Source organism: Ochotona princeps, chromosome 5, assembly GCF_030435755.1.
Source record: "Ochotona princeps isolate mOchPri1 chromosome 5, mOchPri1.hap1, whole genome shotgun sequence".
NCBI lineage: Eukaryota > Metazoa > Chordata > Mammalia > Lagomorpha > Ochotonidae > Ochotona > Ochotona princeps.
Genome location: NC_080836.1, coordinates 56,872,141 through 56,892,418, shown reverse-complemented (window position 1 = coordinate 56,892,418; position 20,278 = coordinate 56,872,141). Strand labels below are relative to the sequence as shown.

Here is a 20,278-nt window from a genome sequence, read left to right as displayed (position 1 = left end):
GTGTTCCATGATATTTCATTATTCATGTGCAAATATCCCAAAGTCTGAAACAATCTGAAATCAAAAACCTCCCTGGTTCCAAGTATGTCAGAGAAGGGACAGTTGTGTTAGTAGGACTCTCCTAACTGCACCACTGCCAGCTGCCTCCACTGAGACCCTCAGCACCTTCAGCCACGCCTCTCCCACGGCATTGCCCCCCTCCCATCCCCCAACCTTCCTAGCTCCAGCCAGGTCTCTCTTTCTGAAGCAGATTTCATAGCATCATCTGTTTAAAAATCGTTCAGACCCTCTCTTCCCATCACTACAGGAAAAAATCCAAGCTGGCACAAACCAACCTTCCCATTCCACCTTCTGTCTTTCCTTTATGCTTTGTATTCTTGCCAGGATTGGCACCTGCCTTGTCCCAAATTGCTGTTTCCAGTGCCTTCACTCACACAGCTGCCTTGGTAGGGCTGCCTCACCCTCCTCTCCCCAAGCAGATCCTGTTCTCACTTTAGGACTCCGCTCACATGAAAAGCTCCTAGAAGGTAGATATCCCAGCCTCTGGGATCCAACACAAATTCTTTATTTGCACACTTCTAATGACTTGCATTCATTGCCTCTGCTGCTCAGAAACATTGCCCTGCACGACTCAGTGCTGTTGTCCTCCTCCCTCATGCAGGCTGTAGCAGCAGCGTGTCTGTGCAGCTATTGGGCTGCTGGGACACCCCCAGGCTGCCTCGGCCACCCAGCCAGTATCTGAGAGTGACAGAGACCGGAAGGATTGGCTTATCACCTTGCCCCTGGTGAGACGCCTGCTCCCGCAGTGACTTGTACTTTCAGAGTGCTCTGATATAACCTCCTGTTCCCCAGCTGCCCTGCAGCAGGCAGGAACAGTTCTGCCTTCATTTCACGGATGAGAGATTAGGGAGGTCACTGCTCAGAATTGCCCTAGTGATTCAAGGGAGCCTCAGCATCTGAGCTAAGAACACCTGCAAGCAAAGAGCAGGATGGAGGTAACAGACAAAGGAGAAGACTTCTCCAGGTCTTTGATGAGCTCCATTGTCAGCCAGGGTCTAATGCTACAGGTGATCCAAACTACTGAAAATTGAAATGCAAAAGAAATAGGAATTTAGGTATGAACAGAGACCAGCCAGCAAGAAAAAGAAGAAAGAGCTATGACAGGCAGGCTGTGAGGGTGTAGTCCCCCCTCCACCTCCTTAGGCTCAGCTCCCTTTTAATGGCTATCACCACTGGACCACTGGCTTACACACTTGCCTGAAGGCAGCTGACTCTACTTCTTAAAAGTCTTTGGCCTTACAAAATGACTTTCTTTTCAGAGCAAACGGACTTGATGATAGATAATATCAGCATATGAGCAAAGGAATGTGAACTGCTTAGGGGGCAGTAAACGGTATGCATTAAAAACCCTCCAATATGGGAGTTGTTATTATCATTAACATCATCTCTAACCTTTGGATCTCTACTGTAAATTTGGATAAAAGTAACCAAACTGCCTGTCTTTCAAAGGTGTGGTAAGTCTACAAAAATACTACCTGAGCACTTACCATATAAAGACCAACTTTCCAAGCACTAACTCCTTTAAACCTTTTAGCATTATCAAGGTTTTTTTTTACATATATGTTTATTTTTATTGGAAAGTCAGATATACAGAGAGGAGGAGAGACAGAGAGGAAGATCTTCCATCTGATGATTCACTCCCCAAGGAGCTGCAATAACTGGAGCTGAGCTGATCCGAAGCCAGGAGCCCAGAGTTTATTCCAGGTCTCCCATGCGGGTACAGGATCCCAAGGCTTTGGGTCATCCCTTGACCGCTTTACCAGGCCACAAGCAAGGAGCTGGATGGGAAGTGGAGCTGCCGGAATTAGAACTGGCGCCCATTTGGTATCCCAGTGCGTGCAAAGAGGGGATTTTAGCCACTAGGCTACCGTGTCGGGCCCAGCATTATCAAGTTTTAAATATGATTATCTCCTCCTTCAGACATGAAAATTGAGGCTACAGAGTTTCTGGAAGTTATCCAAGAAAGTACAATAAATGACAAAATTTAGATTCTTTCTGCCCTCAAATTAGGGTTCCTAGCCAGTAGCATCTGCTGTTTCCTTGAGATAGAGATGATGTGTGCAAGCATTAACATTCCACAAACCACATATTCTTTATTGAGTCACTTTAGTAAGAAGTAGCATGAATAAGCTACTTGAGTAAGTAGCAGCATGCTATTTCAACATTGAAATGTTTAGCCAGAAGCATATTTGCAGATTCTCTGGTGAGGAAAGCAGGACCCTAAAAAGCACTAGCAAGTGACCAGAGGCAGAGCTGGTGTTAGAACTCACAATTTTTTACCTTCGGTTTCAAAATTGTCCCAATATGCTCAACCATGTATTTCCAAAAATTTGAAGTATGTTAGAGTCTCCAAAGATCTCCTGAAAGGATAAAATTTCAAAGGAGAATCAGCACAAGTGATGATGCAGATTTCACAAAAGCAGAAAGCAAATGAACCAGAGCAGGCTTTGAAGGACAGCATGGTGAACCAAGATGCCTCCAAGAACGAGGCGAATGGGATGAAAAGTCAGCAAGCCAGGTAGAAAAGACAGCCTTGAGAGGGCCTGAGAAACCGAACAGAAAATCTGAAGGAAGATAAATGGATAATTTAACAGCCATTCAGTTTTTAAGAAAGACAAAGAACAAGCTACATTGCATCAGAAAAGGACTAGAAATGATGATGGATGGGACCCTTCAAATGAGTGGTGAGCACAACAGAGTCACAGTTGCCAGCAGAATTCCCAGCTGAAGGGAGATTTGAAGAACTAAATAAGGATATGAGACTGATACGGATTGAACAGTTTTTCAAAATCTATTTAATGGCCAGGCTGGGGACATTGATCGCTTTTCTGAGGAAACACTGTGGAGCAAGGCAGCAGTCAACCCTTATTTGTGATGTGGCTAGGTCAGCTGGATGGGAGGGGAAGGGGCCTTTAGGTGTTGTGTTGTGTGGCATACATTAAGGAATTAAAATAACTTCGAATTATAGTGGCAAAGCACTAAGTTATTTTGATCTTTATGAAACAAACATTTCTACAGTTTGCTCATGTAAGCCTTGTAAGCCTTAACCATTATCAGTGGACTTATCATTTACTCATTCTACCATGTGACCAAAAATTGCTAGTTCCTTTATCTGTTCATGTTAGGATTTTAAATGAAATATTGTTTTGTTGGGTAATTTATGCACACCCAGGGAACACAATTCAGAACGTCGTGAAAGGCAGAAAAGTACTGGAGGCAAGGGAAACTCCTGCCAACTCTGTCAGTCACCCAATTCCTCTCTCTAGGGGCAGCCACTGTTAGTCAATGCCTTGTGTATGATAAAAAAAAAAAGATGGTCCGTACAAACATCCCGGTAACTATATCATAGTCATACTTTACTGGTAGGGTAAATACTCAGAAGTGGGCAATTGAAGCATGAACAGTTGAAATTTTGATAGACAGTCAGGTTTTTGGAGTTTGAGTGATTTTATATTCCCACCAGCAATGTTTGTGATGGCTAGTTCTCCATATCATTACCAATACAGTGTGTTAACAAGCTTCTTGAGTATTTTCAATGTGATAAGTGTGAAATCTATTTCCTAATAGTTTGGTGTTATATGTATTATAATTAAGTATGATAAAATTTTTATCATAGTTTTATTGACTTAGGAATCATTTGTACTTTTTTCTATAAACTTTACCTTACAGGAAAAAATTGCCCATTTTTCTTATTGAGCTCTGGTGTTATTGATTTATAGAAGCTTGTTACATAATAAAGATCCCTGCACAGAGCCAAACTGGGAAATATTCTGACACTTTGTCATTTGCCTTTTAAGTTTGTTTTTGCTATATGTGTATTGATCTTAGATAGTCAAATTCAGTAGTCTTCTGTGGTTCTAGACTTTGTGTTATAATGACTTTGAAAATTATAAAAGCAATTTTTTCCTTGAAACTTCTTTTAGTATTTTATGGTTTCTTTGCTAAATACCTACATCTTTGCTTAATCTGGTTTTGTTGTAAATGTAAATGTAAAATGTGAGGTGGGATTGCAGCTTCATTTTTCAGTTAGCTATCTGGGTGTCCCCACATAGGGTTTTTTTTAAGATTTATTTGTTTTTATGAGAAAGGCAGATTTACAGAGAGAAGAAGAGACAGAGAGGAAGATCTTCCATCCTCTGATTCACTCCCCAAGTGGCTACAATAGCCGGGGCTGAGCCAATCCAAAGCTAGGAGTCAGGAACTTGTTCTGGGTCTCCCACATGGGTGCAGGGTCCCAAGGCTTTGGGCTATTCTCTACTGCTTCCTCAGACTACAAGCAGGGAGCTGGATGGGAAGTGGGATCGTTGGGACACCAGCTGGTGCCCATATGATATGCCAGGGCTAAAAGGGAAGGATTAGCCTGTTGAGTCATGGTGCTCCCCACCCTCCCCCATCAGTTTTATTATAATAATTATTATTAAGATTCAGTTATTGGAAAGGCATATTTACAGAGAGAAGGAGAGGACAGAGAGAAAGATCTTCCGTGCACTGTGACCACAACAGACAGAGCTGAGCTGATATGAAGCCAATAACTTCTTCCGGGTCTCCCACGTGGGTGCAGGGTCCCAAGCTTTCCCAGTTCACAAGCAGGGGGCTGGATGGGAAGTAGAGCAGCTGGGATATGAATCAGCACCCATATGGGATCACGACACTTGAATCCCCCATAATTTTTTACTAAACTTTTTGTTAAGATTTGAATGGTCACTGTTATCCACACTACATTCCCTTAAATTTAGTTCTTTTTTTACTCTTTTGACTTTATCCTTCTAACCCACCTGCTTAGCCAAACTAAAGCCATATACTATATAACAATACACCAGTCAACAATAGATCACATATATGACAGTAATTCCCTAAAATTGTAACAGAGCTGCAGTGTAGCTTTAGCTTAGGGTTTGAGACACCCAAATGTCACTTGGAATACTGGAGTTAGACGTCAGCTTCTGGCTCCTGACTCCAGTTTCCTGTCGATGCAGAACCTGGGAGGGAGCTATGATAGGTCAAGTTATGGAAGATACTGATTGAGTTTCCAACTTTGATTCTCAGCTTCTGCCTAATGTGTCATTGCAGGTGTTTGGAGGGCAAACAAGAGCATGTTGTCTCTCTCTCTCTCCCTCTCTTCCCTTTCTCAAATAGATGAACAAATATTTCAAATATTATAAAGAGCTGAAAACTTCCTAGCACACCATAGTCATCATAAAGTCTTAGCACAGCACATGATTTATGTGTCATGGTGATGCTGGTGTGAACAAGTCTACCATGCTGGCAATCATCTAGAAGAATAGCACGTGCATTTACGTACAGGACATAACAGCTGATAGTGGTAACAAGCAGCTTGTTGCTGGTTATTCATTTCTTGTATTAAACTATGTTATTTTATGTGATTACATTGTTATTTTAAAGTATAGTCCTTTTGCTTATAAAATTTTTATTGTAAAAACAGCATACTGTGCTCCACCTGCAGCAGCCTCATATACCTTGTGTTTACCATATCTCAATTGCTCCATTTCCTCCATGTTTAATTTAACCTTGTGCTATTTTGTTCTTCACAGCCCTTGGAGCAGTAAGATTTGTCAAATCTATACATACCTGGTACCTTACGTGTAGAGAAGACTGCCACCTAAGTTTGGGCTAGCACACTATGAGGTTTGCAAAACGATCAAATCACAGTGTTGTCACACTATTTCTTCATCATTAAGTGACATATGAATGTATTTTAATTAGTATCACTTTATGTTACTAATGATAAGCCTAGTTTCACTTACCTATTATCTTTCTCAATACTTCCCAAGTATTCTCATATTTCCCATATCAACTTTAAGTTAATTTAAAAAGAAAGCTAGTTTGTGTTTTTATTGAGAGGCTTATTTCATTTCAAATGATCAGTATTTAAAAAATTTTGGCCCCAGCATGGTAGCCTAGCGGCTAAAGTCCTCACCTTGCATGTGCCAGGATCTCATATGGCCAGTGGTTCATGTCCCAGCTGCTCCATTTCCCATCCAGCTTCCTGCTTGTGGCCTGGGAAAACAGTGGAGGACGGCTCAAAGCCCTGAGACCCTGCATTGGCATGGGAGAGCCTGAAGAAGCTCATGGCTCCTGGTTTCGGGTCGGCTCACCTACTGCTGTTGCACCAATGGTCACTTGGGGAGGACAAAGATGTTTCTCTCTATAAATCTGCCTTTCTCATAAAAATAAATAAATCTTTTAAAAATGTTAAATTCTTATAAATCTTTCCAAAATTTAGAAGGAAGAAAATATGGTACATTTAGGAAGTTTTATCTGTAAAATTCTTCTGATCCCTTCCTCAAACTGCACTTTAAAATTTTTGAATTTTAAAATTTGAATACCTATTGAGGGTATTGGTTTTGCTATCCCTACACATATTATGTATTTCCTGTATTTTAGCATTTAGGGGAGTAACCAATGTAATTACAGAACAACTACAATAACATATTGGCTACCAGATTTTTTTTTTTTGGATGGAAGAACTTTTTTTATTATTTATTATTTTTAATTCATTAATTACATTGTATTATGTAACACAGTTTCATAGGTACTTGGGTTCTCCCAACCCCTCCCCAAACCCTCCCACCATGGTGGATTCCTCCACCTTGTTGCATAACCACAGTTCAAGTTCAGTCGAGATTCCCCCATTTGCAAGCGTATACCAAACATAGAGTCCAGCATCTTATTGTCCAGTCAAGTTCAATGGCTTCTTAGGTATACCCTTTCTGGCTACCAGATTTAAAAAAAAAAAGGATTTATTTAATTGAAAGGCAGAATTAGAATCAGTTGTCTGTCTGCTAATTCTTTCCCCCAATTGGCTGTAACAGCTGGACTATGCCAGGCCAACACCAGAAGCCCAGAACTCCCTCTGGGATTCCCATGTCGGTGGCAGGACCCAGGCACTTGGCTCATCTTCTGTTGCTTTCCTAGAAAAGAGAACCCACCAAAATAGTAATTTTCCCCCAGGGGATCTTTACCTTAAGGCAAAATATTTCTTTTGGATGTTTTGGGTCTGCTCCTCTGTGGATCCAATGCATGAGACATTGGGCATGGAGGCTTCTCTCTGCCTTCGAGCTGAGCACTGGTTAGAGCTGGACGTGAAGACTGTCTTTAAACACAGAAAAACTGCTCATCAGGTTCCCATAGTGCTCATGAAGCAGCTCATTACTAAATATAATTGGTCTTTGGACTCTTTGGATACTGACAAATATAAGCTAAAAACTTAGAAAAACAAACGCCAATAGAATATTCTAGAATCCACCCTTGACAGTCTTTCAGTACTTTACGTAGAACACCATTCACTCAAAAAGCATGGGTTTGCAATTCATTATTTGTACAGCCCTCTTGTCCATTCTGTCTAGGGCACCCCAGGATTCAAAGCACACAGAAAGTATATCAAAGATGCACTGTGAGTCGACAGTGTGCAAATCAACAAAGTGAACATTTTTAAGTGGTCCTTTTTACACACTGGACTTTGCAAAAGTAATAAGATTTTTATAAATTTCTATAAAATCTCAGGTGGCCTGGTTTTACTGCAAAACATTCTGGTATGTGGAGAGGTGGATTACTCCATGTGGCTGTGTTTTAGTTACATGTTCCAGCCGCATCTTATATGAAGCCCCATTCATCAAAGGCTGTGGCTTCTGGGTCAGCAGCCATTCCTTCCAAGTCAGAAGTTGTCTACACAGTGAATGTGATTGATTAGTTACCAGTGGGCTCTGAAAATCCAACCAACAGGATAGCCCAGGACAGTATCCTAGAGGGGCTCATTATAACAGAGACTGTTCTCCTTGCAACCTTGTACACGAGCTGTCTTTAGGTCTGCCTGTCATTTACTGCTTAAGCCCCTTGTTTGATTTTCCCAGGGTGAGGTAGACAAGATGGGTCACACATAAAGGATTCACTGTCTACACCAAACATTTGGGAGGTGTTGTTTCTGCTTTCCTCAGCCAGTGAGTTTGCTCTGAACCAGGGACTTAAGAACAAAACTGGTGCCCCCAGTCTCCCACCCCTCCGCCCTTGACCACTGCAGTGATGTGTGAGACAGTGGGTGTTGCTGATGTGGAAACACCACACAACGTACTGCCGGCCTCGACAGGCATCCCAGCTCTGCTATGTACCTAGCCATGTAAGCGCTGGCTCTTTAACTTCATTTCCAGAACCTCAGCGCATCATACCAAATCAAGTCCAATCAGACTAATCATTACTGTGCTAAAGTGAGGTTTAATTAGCTTATATGTGGCTAGGTCCTACTATGGAACCTGAACGTCATATACAGTTCACTCAGTAGCTGTGAGTTGTGTTTTACCTTCTAATACTGAAAGAAAAGATGTGGGCAGCAAAACAGCTTCAGCCCACAAAATAGATCATTTAGTCTAACATAAAGGTTTTTTTTAATTGTAAAATGTCACTTTGCCATAGTCCGTACCACTCCCAACTGTGGCATGAAGTCTACCTCATTCGTTATCTTTACAGGTCTAGTTCTGTAGACGTTTGAGTTTGAGACTGTTGCCCTATATTATGGAAAAAACAGGGCTATTAATCCAATGGAACTAACATTTCTGCCTCATTAATTCAGAATGTTAATGTCATTTATGAATATCATTTTCCACAAAGGAAGCACTTGAGCATATAAATAAAATAAGCAAAGGAACTAGCCTCAGAAGTCAAGGAGGAAATTTAAAGTAAAAGAAAAGTGCACTGTTGCATCTTCCTTTTACATGGACTGCCGATCTGCATCGAACCTGATAGACGAAACACTGTGAGTTTTTACCAGTGCTGCACTGAGCTTTCAGAACATGGGACACTGATGCTGCAGACACCACCTGCAGTTAGAGCTCAGGTGGACTACGCCCTTAAGAGTCCAGTGCTACATCGGAATCAGTCTTGCACTTGCATCCACATGAGTTTGCTTGCCCTCATCGTAAACCTCTGTGGCTTTATCATTTTTACTGCTATTTGAATAACTGTATTTAGGTTTGAAAATCTCAGCTCTCACTAACAAAACAGGAAGTAACCAATCTACAGAGTAAATGCCACATGTAAGAAAATATCTTCCTGGCTCTCATATGCAGAAGTGAAAAATGGTAACAGTAAATATATATTTGATATGAATTTTAAGTATTTTGAGGTTGGGAAGGGTTGAGGGAGAAAGGTAGCAGGAAGAAGACAGATGGACATCCATCAATCACTTTTAGACATTTTAATTTGGAAATGAGCTTTTAGACATTTTAATTTGGAAAGGAAATAATCATGGTAGAAATCATATGCTTGTAACAGAGAAACTGCTTAAAACAGGTATTTGAAATGAGCTCCAAGGCTGATTTTATTGTTTGCTGATTTTTTGAAAGGCAGAGAGAAAAGAGAGAGAGAGAGCCCATCCACCTGCTGGTTTAATCCCCAGTTGCCTGCAACAGCCACTGCCCATCCACACCAAGACCTGGGGCCCACTACTGCCCCTGAAGTCACCCACATGGGCCTCAGGGGCTCTCAGGTTCGCTCGAGTGGCACCTGCTGCCCCCCAGGGTATGCACCAACAGAGAGCTAAATCAGAAGCTATTCTCAAAGCTGTGCTCCCAAATGGCATCCAAATTGCAATGTTAAAATGCCTGTCCCCAAGGCTAATTTTATACTTGATCAAAGATTAATATCCTGAAAATACTCTGAATTGTTTCTGCTCCACCGTGCCCTGAATGGATCTCTTAATTTCTGATTAGTTCTCTTGGGTAACGTAGAGATGAGGAAAGATGGAAAACGCGAATATTGCCAACAGTTCAACAAGAGGGGACCCAAACCATCTTCTGTCTTTGTACTTTAAAAGAATAAATGAATAGCCAGCTCAGATCATTTCCTTGAGGGTTATAAAGTATAACACGGTGTTGTGGCACAGTTGGACATTTTCAGGCTCAAAGACAAACCTGGCTTTAATTTGCTAAGGTTACCCTGTGCTCCTTTGTAACAGAGTAAAGAAGTATTGATTTTTCTCTCAGAGCATGGTTTCTCTTTGCTTACTCTTTGGTCCTGCATCTGCCCACCTATCCAGCTGCTGAGCTTCCAGGAGCCATTGTGGGTCAGTTAATAAGCATCCACTGAGCCAGATGAGAGCAGATGTAGATCAGGATGGCAGAGGCAAAAGCAAAACCAGAATCCAGCTCCTGGCAGTGTAGGGAACTGATAAAAAAAAGGAGGGGGGGGGCTTAGAAATCATGGTAATAAGAGAAGGTACTGTATTCATTTCCCAGGGGAGTCGTGGGAGGTTTGTTTTTACAGCAGGATTTTGTAGCAGGTCACAACTTCCTGACCCCACTCTCAGCCGCTGGCAGCTGTCCCAGCCTTAACCCCCTTTGCTCCACTCCTCTGTCAGGGCACCAAGGGAAGAGAAGGAGAGCATTTGTTTTCTGGAATGTGTGTATTGTTCCTGATACAAAGATATGAGCCCTGTTCCCATTGTCTCTCTGCCATCATGGCAGAGTAGCAACACAGCTGTTTCACACCAGTGACTGGTGTTCTACTAGCCATGACAGCATAACAGAGGACAAAAAGGAAAAAAAAAAGAACAATAATTTTGATATGGTGAAAAGCAGGCAACACGGGAGATTGGTTTGTTGAGTACAGATAGGCAGAGACAGGAGTCTGGGAGGCCAAGGAATTGTGACTTTCCAGGGAAGAGTATCAGAGAAAGAGAGAAAAGAAAAGAAAAAGGAAGGAAGGAACGAACGAACGAATGAACGAACAAACGATCCCACATGGGTGTCAGGAAGGTCACTGTGAATCTCCTGCTTAGTACTCTCCATCACAGCCATGGAAGGAGCAGGAGCCAGCCTTGGTGGTCAGACAGGCCAGAGATCAGTCCATGCTCCCAGGAGCCAGAGGCCCAGGGAGCAGCCTTGACGCACTGAAGATAAGGTATGGCCTCTGCATTGGGTCCAAATTTACTCTAGATCAGAGGGTGTCCTGTAACCACCTAGCAAGGTTTCCAAGCAAGCCTGTAGAGGATTCGATGAATGGAAACATGTTGAAAGGAATTGGAAAATTTCCAGCATCCAATATTTCCAGGCAGCACCAAGCAGCGGGCATCTCTTAGGACAATGTACAGAAGTTCTACAGAAAGGGCAGGAAGAGGGGCTAGAGGGAGAGCCCCTACCCCTGCCCGCCCAGCCCAGTGTGGCCTGGGATGCAGAAACGCAAGCTGGGGTGTCCAATGCAGATGCAAAATTTGGCCCCGCCCCATGCAACATAGTGCATGTATGAGGAGGCATACAGAGGGTCAAGCTCTGAGGCTGCTTGCTGGGAGTGCCTCCCCAGTCCCCTGCGTGTTGTGTTTGCTATAGGAGGCACCCCAGTGTCAACAGTGCTGATTCCAACAACACATTGCGCTCGGAGCTGATCTCCATCAGGGAGATCATAAAGAACCCAGTGCCCATTTGGCAGCAATATGAATCCAACAGTGAACGCTGCCCCTGGGACACAAGAAGGAAGCCAAGCTGACTCCCAAGAAAGGAGACATTTCAACACAGTGTAACAAAAATGATACAAGAAGAATCAGAAGAAATATGATGAAAGGATTGGGAACACCCAAATGTGTCATCTTCCCCTTAAGAACAATCCCAAGCAAGGCAAATTTCTTGCCTGTACTCCATCAAGACCTGACCAATATGATGGAGCAAATGGCTACACACTGCAGGACGGGCAGCTGGAGTGCTCTCTGAGGGAAATCATGGGAAATAATTCACGTCATAAAAGTGTATGTTGTCCTAAAAGACAAAACAAAAAGCCAGAAGCCAAGGGCTGGCATCGTTGCATAGCGTATAAAGCTAGCATTTGTGATGACGACATTCCGTAAAGGCACCAGTTTGTGTCCTGGCTGCTCTACTTCCTATACAGCTCTCTGCTAATGCCCTGGAGAAATGAGCAGAGAGCTGACCCAATTCCTTGGGACCTTGCACCTACATGAGAGAGCTGCAAGAAACTCCTGGCTCTCAGCTTCGAAGCAGCTCAGCTCTAGCCATTACAGCCATTTGGGTAGTGAACCAGCAGTTGGAAAATCTCTCTATACCTCTCCTTCTCTTTCTGTAAAATATGCCTTTCAAATAAAAATAAATAAATCTTTTTTTAAGCCAGAATCTAGCAACATAAAATTCACATATCTGATATCTAATTAAGAATTACCCGGTATATATAGCAGCAAGAAAATTTGACCCATAATAATGAGAAAAATCAATCAATACAGTCATAAATGATGCAAGTCAATTTATTTGGTAGAAAAAATTTTAAATAGTTGTGCTGGTATAGGAATTGAGACGCAATGTGTTAGGGCATCACTTAAGGCTCTTGCATCACATATCAGAGTACCTGGGACTAAGTCTCCCTCTGCCTTGCAATCTAACTTCTTGCTGATATACCTGGGAGGCAGTGGGTAGTGGTTCAGGTTCCTGGGGCCCTGAAACCCGTACAGGAGACCCAGAAGGAGTTCAAGTTTCCAGGCTTCAGCCTGACCCAGCTCTGGCTGCAGGAGGCATTTTGGAAGTGAACCAGGAAAAGAAGGCTCTCTCCCCCTCAATGTTTCAAGTAGATGAGAATAAACATTAAAATAAAATAGTATACTTACAAGTTCCTGTGCTCAAGAGTTAAAGTTTGAATCATTGGAAGTATACATATATGTATGTAATTTTTTTTAAATAAAGACCCAACAAAACTTCTATAAATGAAAACTATTTTGATGTCCAAAAACTCACAGGCAGTTAAACACTGTAGAGGAAATCTTGATGACACAGCAAGAGGAGCCTTCGGAAATGAACCTCAGCTATAGAAAAGTCTTAAAAGTACCTGGTAGGGCATCAGCTGAGCTGTGCAGCAACAGGGAATCACTAATGTATGTGTGTGTAATTGGACTGCTGAAGGGAAAGAATAGGCAATAAAAAAGCTTTTTTTAAAAGATTTATTTATTTTATTACAAAGTCAGATATACAGAGAGGAGGAGAGACAGAGAGGAAGAACTTCCATCCGATGATTCACTCCCCAAGTGAGCTGCGCTGATCCGAAGCCAGGAACCAGAAACCTCTTACAGGTCTCCCACGCAGGTGCAGGGTCCCAAGGTTGGGCCGTCCTCGACTGCCTTCCCAGGCCACAAGCAGGGAGCTGGATGGGAAGTGGAGCTGCCAGGATTAGAACCGGCATCCATATGGGATCCCGGGGCTTTCAAGGCGAGGACTTTAGCCGCTAGGCCACGCCGCCGGGCCCAATAAAAAAGTTGAAAAAAAAGTAATAGAAATTTTTAGCAGTTGACAAAAATAAAAAAAAAAAAATTACAGAGGCAAGTTTCTCAGTGAACCCCGAGCTGAAAAAGCATGGAGGAAATGACACCAATGAATTTCAGACTCAAACTGCTTAGAGTCAGTGATACAAAGAAAACCTGCACAGGAGCTGGGGGCGGGGGGGTGAGGGACGTAGAATGACAATATCAGGACAGAAGATCTCACTGAAGAGAGAGAAAGCATGCTATAGGCGTGACAAATGAGGAGCCGTGGTTCTGATCCAGACAGAAAATCAGAAATACTTCACAGAGAACATAGAATGTGAGCTGAATGACAAAGAATGACAAAAGGCTTTAGAGTTAAGAGGCTTAGGTACAAATCCTGGTCCCATCTCTCACTGTCTGACCTCAGAGAAGGCACTTAGCCTCACTGAACCACGGTTTCCTTGTCTGTAAAGTGCAGATGATCAAAGTACCTTATGGAACTGCCGTGAAGATTTTATGAGATAATGACTTTAAGCTCCTGGCCCCAGTCCAGCTCACGCAATCTGCAAAAACTCCTCCTCTCATTTCTCCTTGTTAATTGCCCTCAGAAAAAGGGAGGTGAAGAGGGGTTATATATTTATATATGTATTTATATTTATGTATTCTTTGATAGCAGTGGTCCTTTGGGAATTAACAGCTAGGAGAGAAAGTTAGGTTCTGCCTCTGATGGAGGCAGAAAATTCTCCCAAGCAGTAGAACAGTGATTCTCAACTGGGGTGACTCTGCTCCCCAAAGGGACATTTTGGAAGGCAGCGCTCACTGTTGGCTTCTAAGATGCCCTGCCTGTGTAAGAGATTCCCCCCAAGAATGATATGACCTGAATTAGCAATAACAACTCTACTATTTTCAGTTCTTTCACTGACAATGATCTGAGTGAGTTATTTAATCTTTCCAGGTAAACCCTAGTTTCTTAAGTCCTCAACAAGAAAAACAGTATCAATCTTGTCAAGTTTTGTTTCTTTTGATAAAATAGAAGGTGTGTGTAAGACACTAGTAACAATGTGACATAAAGCAAGCATTCCGTAAGGGTTTGCTGCTCTGAGTCTAGCAGTTAGGACACCTGCCTCCAGTACTGGAGTGAGCCTCTCTCTCTTCAAAGAGTTTGTTTGATTGCTCCACGTGATCACAGTTTTCCATTAGTAGAGTCTCATTACTCACAGACAGAACACAGGAAGACAAAAGTCCTCCTTTCTTGGGCCTTGGCAAACTTACACAGTAGGTCCCGGGCTTCTCTGTGTTCAGCGCCTGCTTCTTGTTGTCTAAAGCAACTCGGAGGTGAATGGCAGCTCCCAAAAGGAGTCAAATTCTAGGTTACCACACAAAATGAAGAAATTTAATTGTTGTGAAGATGTGGTTTGTTTCCAATGTACATTAAAAAGTAAATGAAGTTTGATATAGTATATTGCCATTGTAAATTAAATGCTTACATTTATATAAAATGTTCCTGAATAATACACACACAGTTAAAAAGAAAACACTGATAACATCCATTGCCTTTAGGGAGGGAATCCCATTCCTTGGGGCTGGGTTGAAAGGGAGATTTTATACTCTCACATCCTTCTGTAGTCCATGAGCTATGTAGATGTGTTGCTTCTTCTAAACAGCCACAAAATAAGGGGTAAGCTGCATGTACTTGTTACAATAAAACTTAACACCAGAGTGTGAGCAAATAGAAAAGGAAGTGGGGACCTCAGCCTTATAGACAACTAGATAGATATCCAGACTCATGTCCCCCAATGGACACATACCTCAAATCCTATCTTTGATGGGCCAGGAGGGAATTGCAGCCTGGAGCCCCAGTGACAATTATGAGGTTGCTGCACTTCAACCCTAATGTGCATACGGAGTGGTACGTGAGTGATCAGTCCTACAGTATTCATAGTGATTCTGGTTTAAAGGGAGAATACCCTGAACCCGGCGCAATGGCTCAATGGCTAAATCCTTGCTTTGCATACACTGGGATCCCATTTGGGCACCGGTTTGTATCCTGGCTGCTCCGCTTCCTATCTGGCCGCCGCCTAAGAAAGCAGTAGAGGATGGCCCAAAGTCTTGGGATCCTGCACCCACATGGGAGACCCAGAAAAACTGGCTTCTGGCTTCAGATTGGCTCAGCTCTAGCCATTGCAGCCATTTGGACAGTGAACCACCAGATGAAAGATCTTTTTGCGTCTCTTTCCTCTGTAATCTGCCTTCCCAATAAAAATAAACCTTAAGAAAGAAAGAAAGGGAAAACACCCTAATAATTAGAACTGCTGAATAGAAGTTACAGAGCATAAGGTGTTAACACAAGGAACTGTTATTAAAATCAAAACAGTCCAGGAAAATGGAGCAAACCTGGAAGGTAATGTGTTTCCTGCTGTGGGTACATTTCAAGGATAGCTGGATGGTCACACACAGCAGTGATGCCACAGGGGACAGTCAGGCTGAGGCTGATGCAACCATGGACCCAACCTTGGAGGACCTGTGTGTACATAGAGATTGGTCAGACAGGAAGGCGCTAAATGTCCCCTTGTCTATGTGAGGAATAATTCAAACTATACAGATATTAGTAGCACACACAGAGGACCCATCAGATGTCGTTCACTGATGCTTTTAAGAATGCCTTCACATTCACCATGCTAGCACATTGGAGAAAATCACCAGAAACTCGGAATAGAGATTTGCAGACAATTTGCTAATATTCAAATGGTTGCTATTGTTTCTTGGCCATTTTATTCAACATGCTTGTACTATATGAATAATTCCTTAAGATAAGATTTTTGCAGGGCTACCTTTGCCTAGAGCCAACACATAGCCCTGGGGGAACTGACCTCCTAGTATGGCAGTTCTGTGTTTCAGGAGCGTACAAGACAAAGAGAAAAGAGGAATCCTGATAAATACGTACCTCCCCCCTAATATTTTATTCAACACACAGGAGGCGAGAGGGAAGACAAAGAACAGAGATAAAGGAAAGAAAGCTTTGGGGCTCAGCCAAATAAACTTAAATGGTTTAAGGAATAAATTGGTGGAGCAATACAAATCATGGGCAGGTGCTATGAATATAATTTAGTATATACTCAGGAACCTGCCAAGGAAGAGAAAAATGTGTTGCTTGTGAGATCATTTCCCAGCAGCTTTATAAAAGAAAACTGATTACAGGAATTTAATAAGTAAAACAGAACCAGGAATATTGTAATCAAATGAGTTTTTAATTACATTTCAAGCAGAAAAAATTCCAATTTGTGCTCCTGGGATTTAAAAACAGTAAGTTCCAGAGAAATGCTTTTGTAGCAGGAAAATAACATAAACACTAATTTCCATAGGAATTATGGTAGTCAGTTTAATTAAAAGGCTTGATCTGAGTAAAGAGGACCTGGTGCCAAATGGTACTAAATCAGGGCATGGCAGCCATTACTACCTCACACTTTTGTGTGAATAAGCACACCACACTGAGCAGAAAACAGGCCCCTGCATTTCCCTCTTAGAAACAAAGAGAATTTTGATCACTACTCGAGTTAAGCTGCAGTCTTGCTTTGTTAGCAGATGAAGTGACTGGTACATTGGATTTAAAATGTGATGTTTTTACTTATGGAGATGGAAAGAGCAAGAACATACTGTGAAGGATAAGATGTGAGGTGAGGGGCCACGCTGACCCTCACAGGGTAGAGCACTTCCTGTTCTTTGGGGGGTGTGATTATTTCTGGCCTTTTCACTTCTACCCCCACTGCGCTGAATTCCATCTAGTCAGATTTTACTGGAATCTCTTAGTCTCCTGGAGTGGAGGGTTATTTGAGAGGATAAGTCTACAGGTAGATGCTTTCAGCTGCACCTGGGAGGGTGCCTTTGGCCACTCAGCATGAAGGGGGATGATTCGCTTTGGAGGACCTGGCTACTGCCCACCCCTTAAATGCAAGTCATGCTGGGAGAAAGCTTTCCAGGAGGCGTGCTGAAGGAGCCATGGTTGCAGCACGTGAATGGAACGCAGCTGCAAGCTGTCTGGATGGGACCAGAGGAATTTATGATTTGTGACCACAGAACAAAAAGAGCTAATGGACCTGGGGTAGAAGGTGGAACATCACCTTCCCTTTAGCTAACATCCTCACAACTTCATTCATTACAAGGAAAATCAAAACCATCTTACAGGGTTGTAACAAAGACAAGAAAGAGGAACTAATTCATTAGCATTCCAGATATCCTGGGGAAAACAGACCAGCTAGCATTGAAGGTCTGTACAAAAGCAGCAAGACAAGACAGGAGAGAAAGCTGGGTTACCGTGGGGTGGGTATCTGTGGCCTTTGAGATGCGATAGAGTATGTAGGAGGGGATCTGTGAGCAAGTCACCGTCCCAGGAGCCTCTGAGAGTCAGTAGGGTGAGGAGGCAAGCAAAACACCGAGGGTAATTCAACGCTCTGTGCTAAGAGGAAATGAGGCAGAACCTTGTACTAAGAATGATGTGAGGTGAAGCCTACAAGCCAAATGGACTCAAGAAGGAAGTCAGAGGGCACAAGGAGATGTGGAAGTCACGCAGAGGGGTCAGAAAGGTCTCCAGAGCATGCAGCAGATTTGAGGTCAAGTTTTGTCTGACTCTTAAGGGACAGGGAAGCCCTGAGAGCTGCAAGGACCCCAAAGGAGTATGTCAGAATTCATCAGAGTTCTGTACATACCCAAAATGGTTAAGTGATAGAATTGATAAGTAAGAAGTATGTGGCAATACAGGGAGAAGACATGAGGAGGAGAGGGTATGAGCAAGAAAGAAGGAAGAAGGAAATTCCTGTTGGGCCTTTCCACAATGTGTAGACAACAGCAGTCACACTCAAAGTGTCCCTAGAAGTTCCCATCTTCAGTCTCTTCCTCCCTGTCATAGACTCTGAAAACCTGTAAATAACAGAATTATCCACTGACTTGAATTGACTCTTGACAAAGATTTGAAACCACACAATTTCAAGTCACACGCTTTGTTGGTCTTTGTTTCTTCTCCTTGACTTTTACGAGCTACTCTTGTGGGCCCCATCCCTGACCACTTCCTCTGTGTGCTCACTCCACATGGCAGGCTCCTGGGCTCTCCATGGCTTCTTCCAGTTTTCAAAACCAGTGGTTAAGATTACAGAAGTAGGGCCCGGCACGATAGCATAGGGGCTAAAGTCTTTGCTTTCAATGCGCCAGGATCGCTTATGGATGCCGGTTCTAATCCTGGCGGCCCCACCCCACTTCCCATCCAGCTCCCTGCTAGTAACCTGGGAAAGCAGTCGATGAAGGCCCAAAGTCTTGGGACCCTGCACCCACCTGGGAGACCCAGAAGAAGCTTCTGCCTCCTGGCTTCAGATTGGTTCAGCTCCAGCTGTTGCAGCCATTTGGGGAGTGAACCATCAGACAGATGATCTTCCTCTCTGTCTCTCCTCCTCTCTGTGTATCTGCCTTTCCAATAAAAGTAAATAAATCCTTAAAAAAAAAAAAAAGACTACAGAAGTAACCCTTGGCTCTCTGGGCAGGTTCTTCCTCCTACATTGGGAGGATTTGATCCTAACATGTGGAGACCACGCTTTACCACCTGTAAAATGCAGTCATTGTAAGGAATAACTGAGCTGAAGTATGTAAATCAGTGGGCAAATTATGTAACCAATTTAGTAGGTATTTATAACTGGAAGCTCACCCTCATCTATGGGCGATGCCAGTTCCTTAGACTTCTTTGAGCCCCTGGAAACAGCAGACAGGCCCAAGAAGTACTAATGCTTCAAAGTCCACATGTTTTCATTAGATTTTGACCATATGTGAGCTTCTCTTTTAAAAATACTGCCAAAATAAATATATTTGGGATGTTTACATAACTTAACTTGTTAGAAGACATACTTATAGGGACAGGCTTTTGGTGCAGCGGTGAGGTCAGCAGCTGAAATGCCACATCCAGTGTCACAGTCCCTGTCCAAGTCCCAGCACCTCTGCTTCCCATTCAGCATCCCACTAATGTGTACCCAGGCTGCAGATGATGGCTACACTCCTCTGTCACTCTCTACCACACTCCCTGTCCTTTCTGTCCTATACCGTATATGCTAGCATATTGATCTATTTAGCAAGTCCCTAAAGCTCTTAAGCTTTAAAAGTCAGCACCCCCTCTAGTTTCAAGATTTTACCTGGGCTTTCTTAGCCAAGTAAGTCCATCCAGGGTCATCTATGGCAGAACAATTTGGTGTTCAGGTCACTTATGATAAGTCCAGCACAAATTCATAGTCAGTCATATTCATAATCAATCATAGATTCATAGTCAATCAAGATCTGGAGTCTGGAGCCCTTGATGGCAGGCAAAGAAACACTTGTGGGTAGACACGTGTGAGCTGGATGTTTTGTTTCCTGTCTGCACTGATGCGGTTGCAAAACAGGATTGGTGTCTGCGTGGCTGCGACTTCCTGGAACTGTACACAGCTGTCCATCTTCTGTGTTCATTCTCCACATAGGCTCTATTACTACAACATAAAAGTGTGTGTCTATACATGAATACATTCTTTGTAAATAGCTCATGTCTATGAAAATAATCACCACTTTGATTTCATACAGCACTTTCTATCCTTCTGAGAATGAAAAGTGGAAAATCATGTCAGTGACTCAGGCTCCTCTCTCTTCTGCTTGTTTCATGTTTCGTCTCAGGCACTGGTGAAAGTCAACGGGAAACTGAAGCCGATGCTAGACTCGGTGTCTGCGAACAGAAGTAAGTGGGAAGAACTGCACCAAAGGGGGCTGCAGGTGTCAGCTGCCGCCACATCCCCTGCTGCCCATGTGGTGGCCACAGAAGATGGAAACTAAAACCTCCACATCAACTGCTGCTGCAAAACGGACGCAGCCTGAAGGGCCGCTCTGGTCTAGCCCCATCATCCTTTTGTTATTTCAGCTCAGACAGTCCTAAAATCTCCAAAATGCTCTAGGAAGCATGCCTTGGCTTTGGCC

The 20,278-nt window shown here is 43.0% G+C and overlaps 1 protein-coding gene across 2 annotated transcripts in view; it reads left to right on the top strand.

Annotated features, from left to right (window-relative positions):
• Nucleotides 1–20,278, top strand: part of PDE11A (phosphodiesterase 11A) — a 418,861-nt gene extending 398,583 nt beyond the window's left edge. Inside the window, exon 20 of one of the 2 annotated variants that reach the window (XM_004577021.3) lies at nt 19,982–20,278. In XM_004577021.3, the coding sequence (XP_004577078.2) occupies nt 19,982–20,137 (156 nt within the window). In that variant the 3' untranslated portion in view covers nt 20,138–20,278. The remainder of the gene's footprint in view (nt 1–19,981) is intronic. The other variant, XM_004577022.4, reaches the window with a different exon arrangement.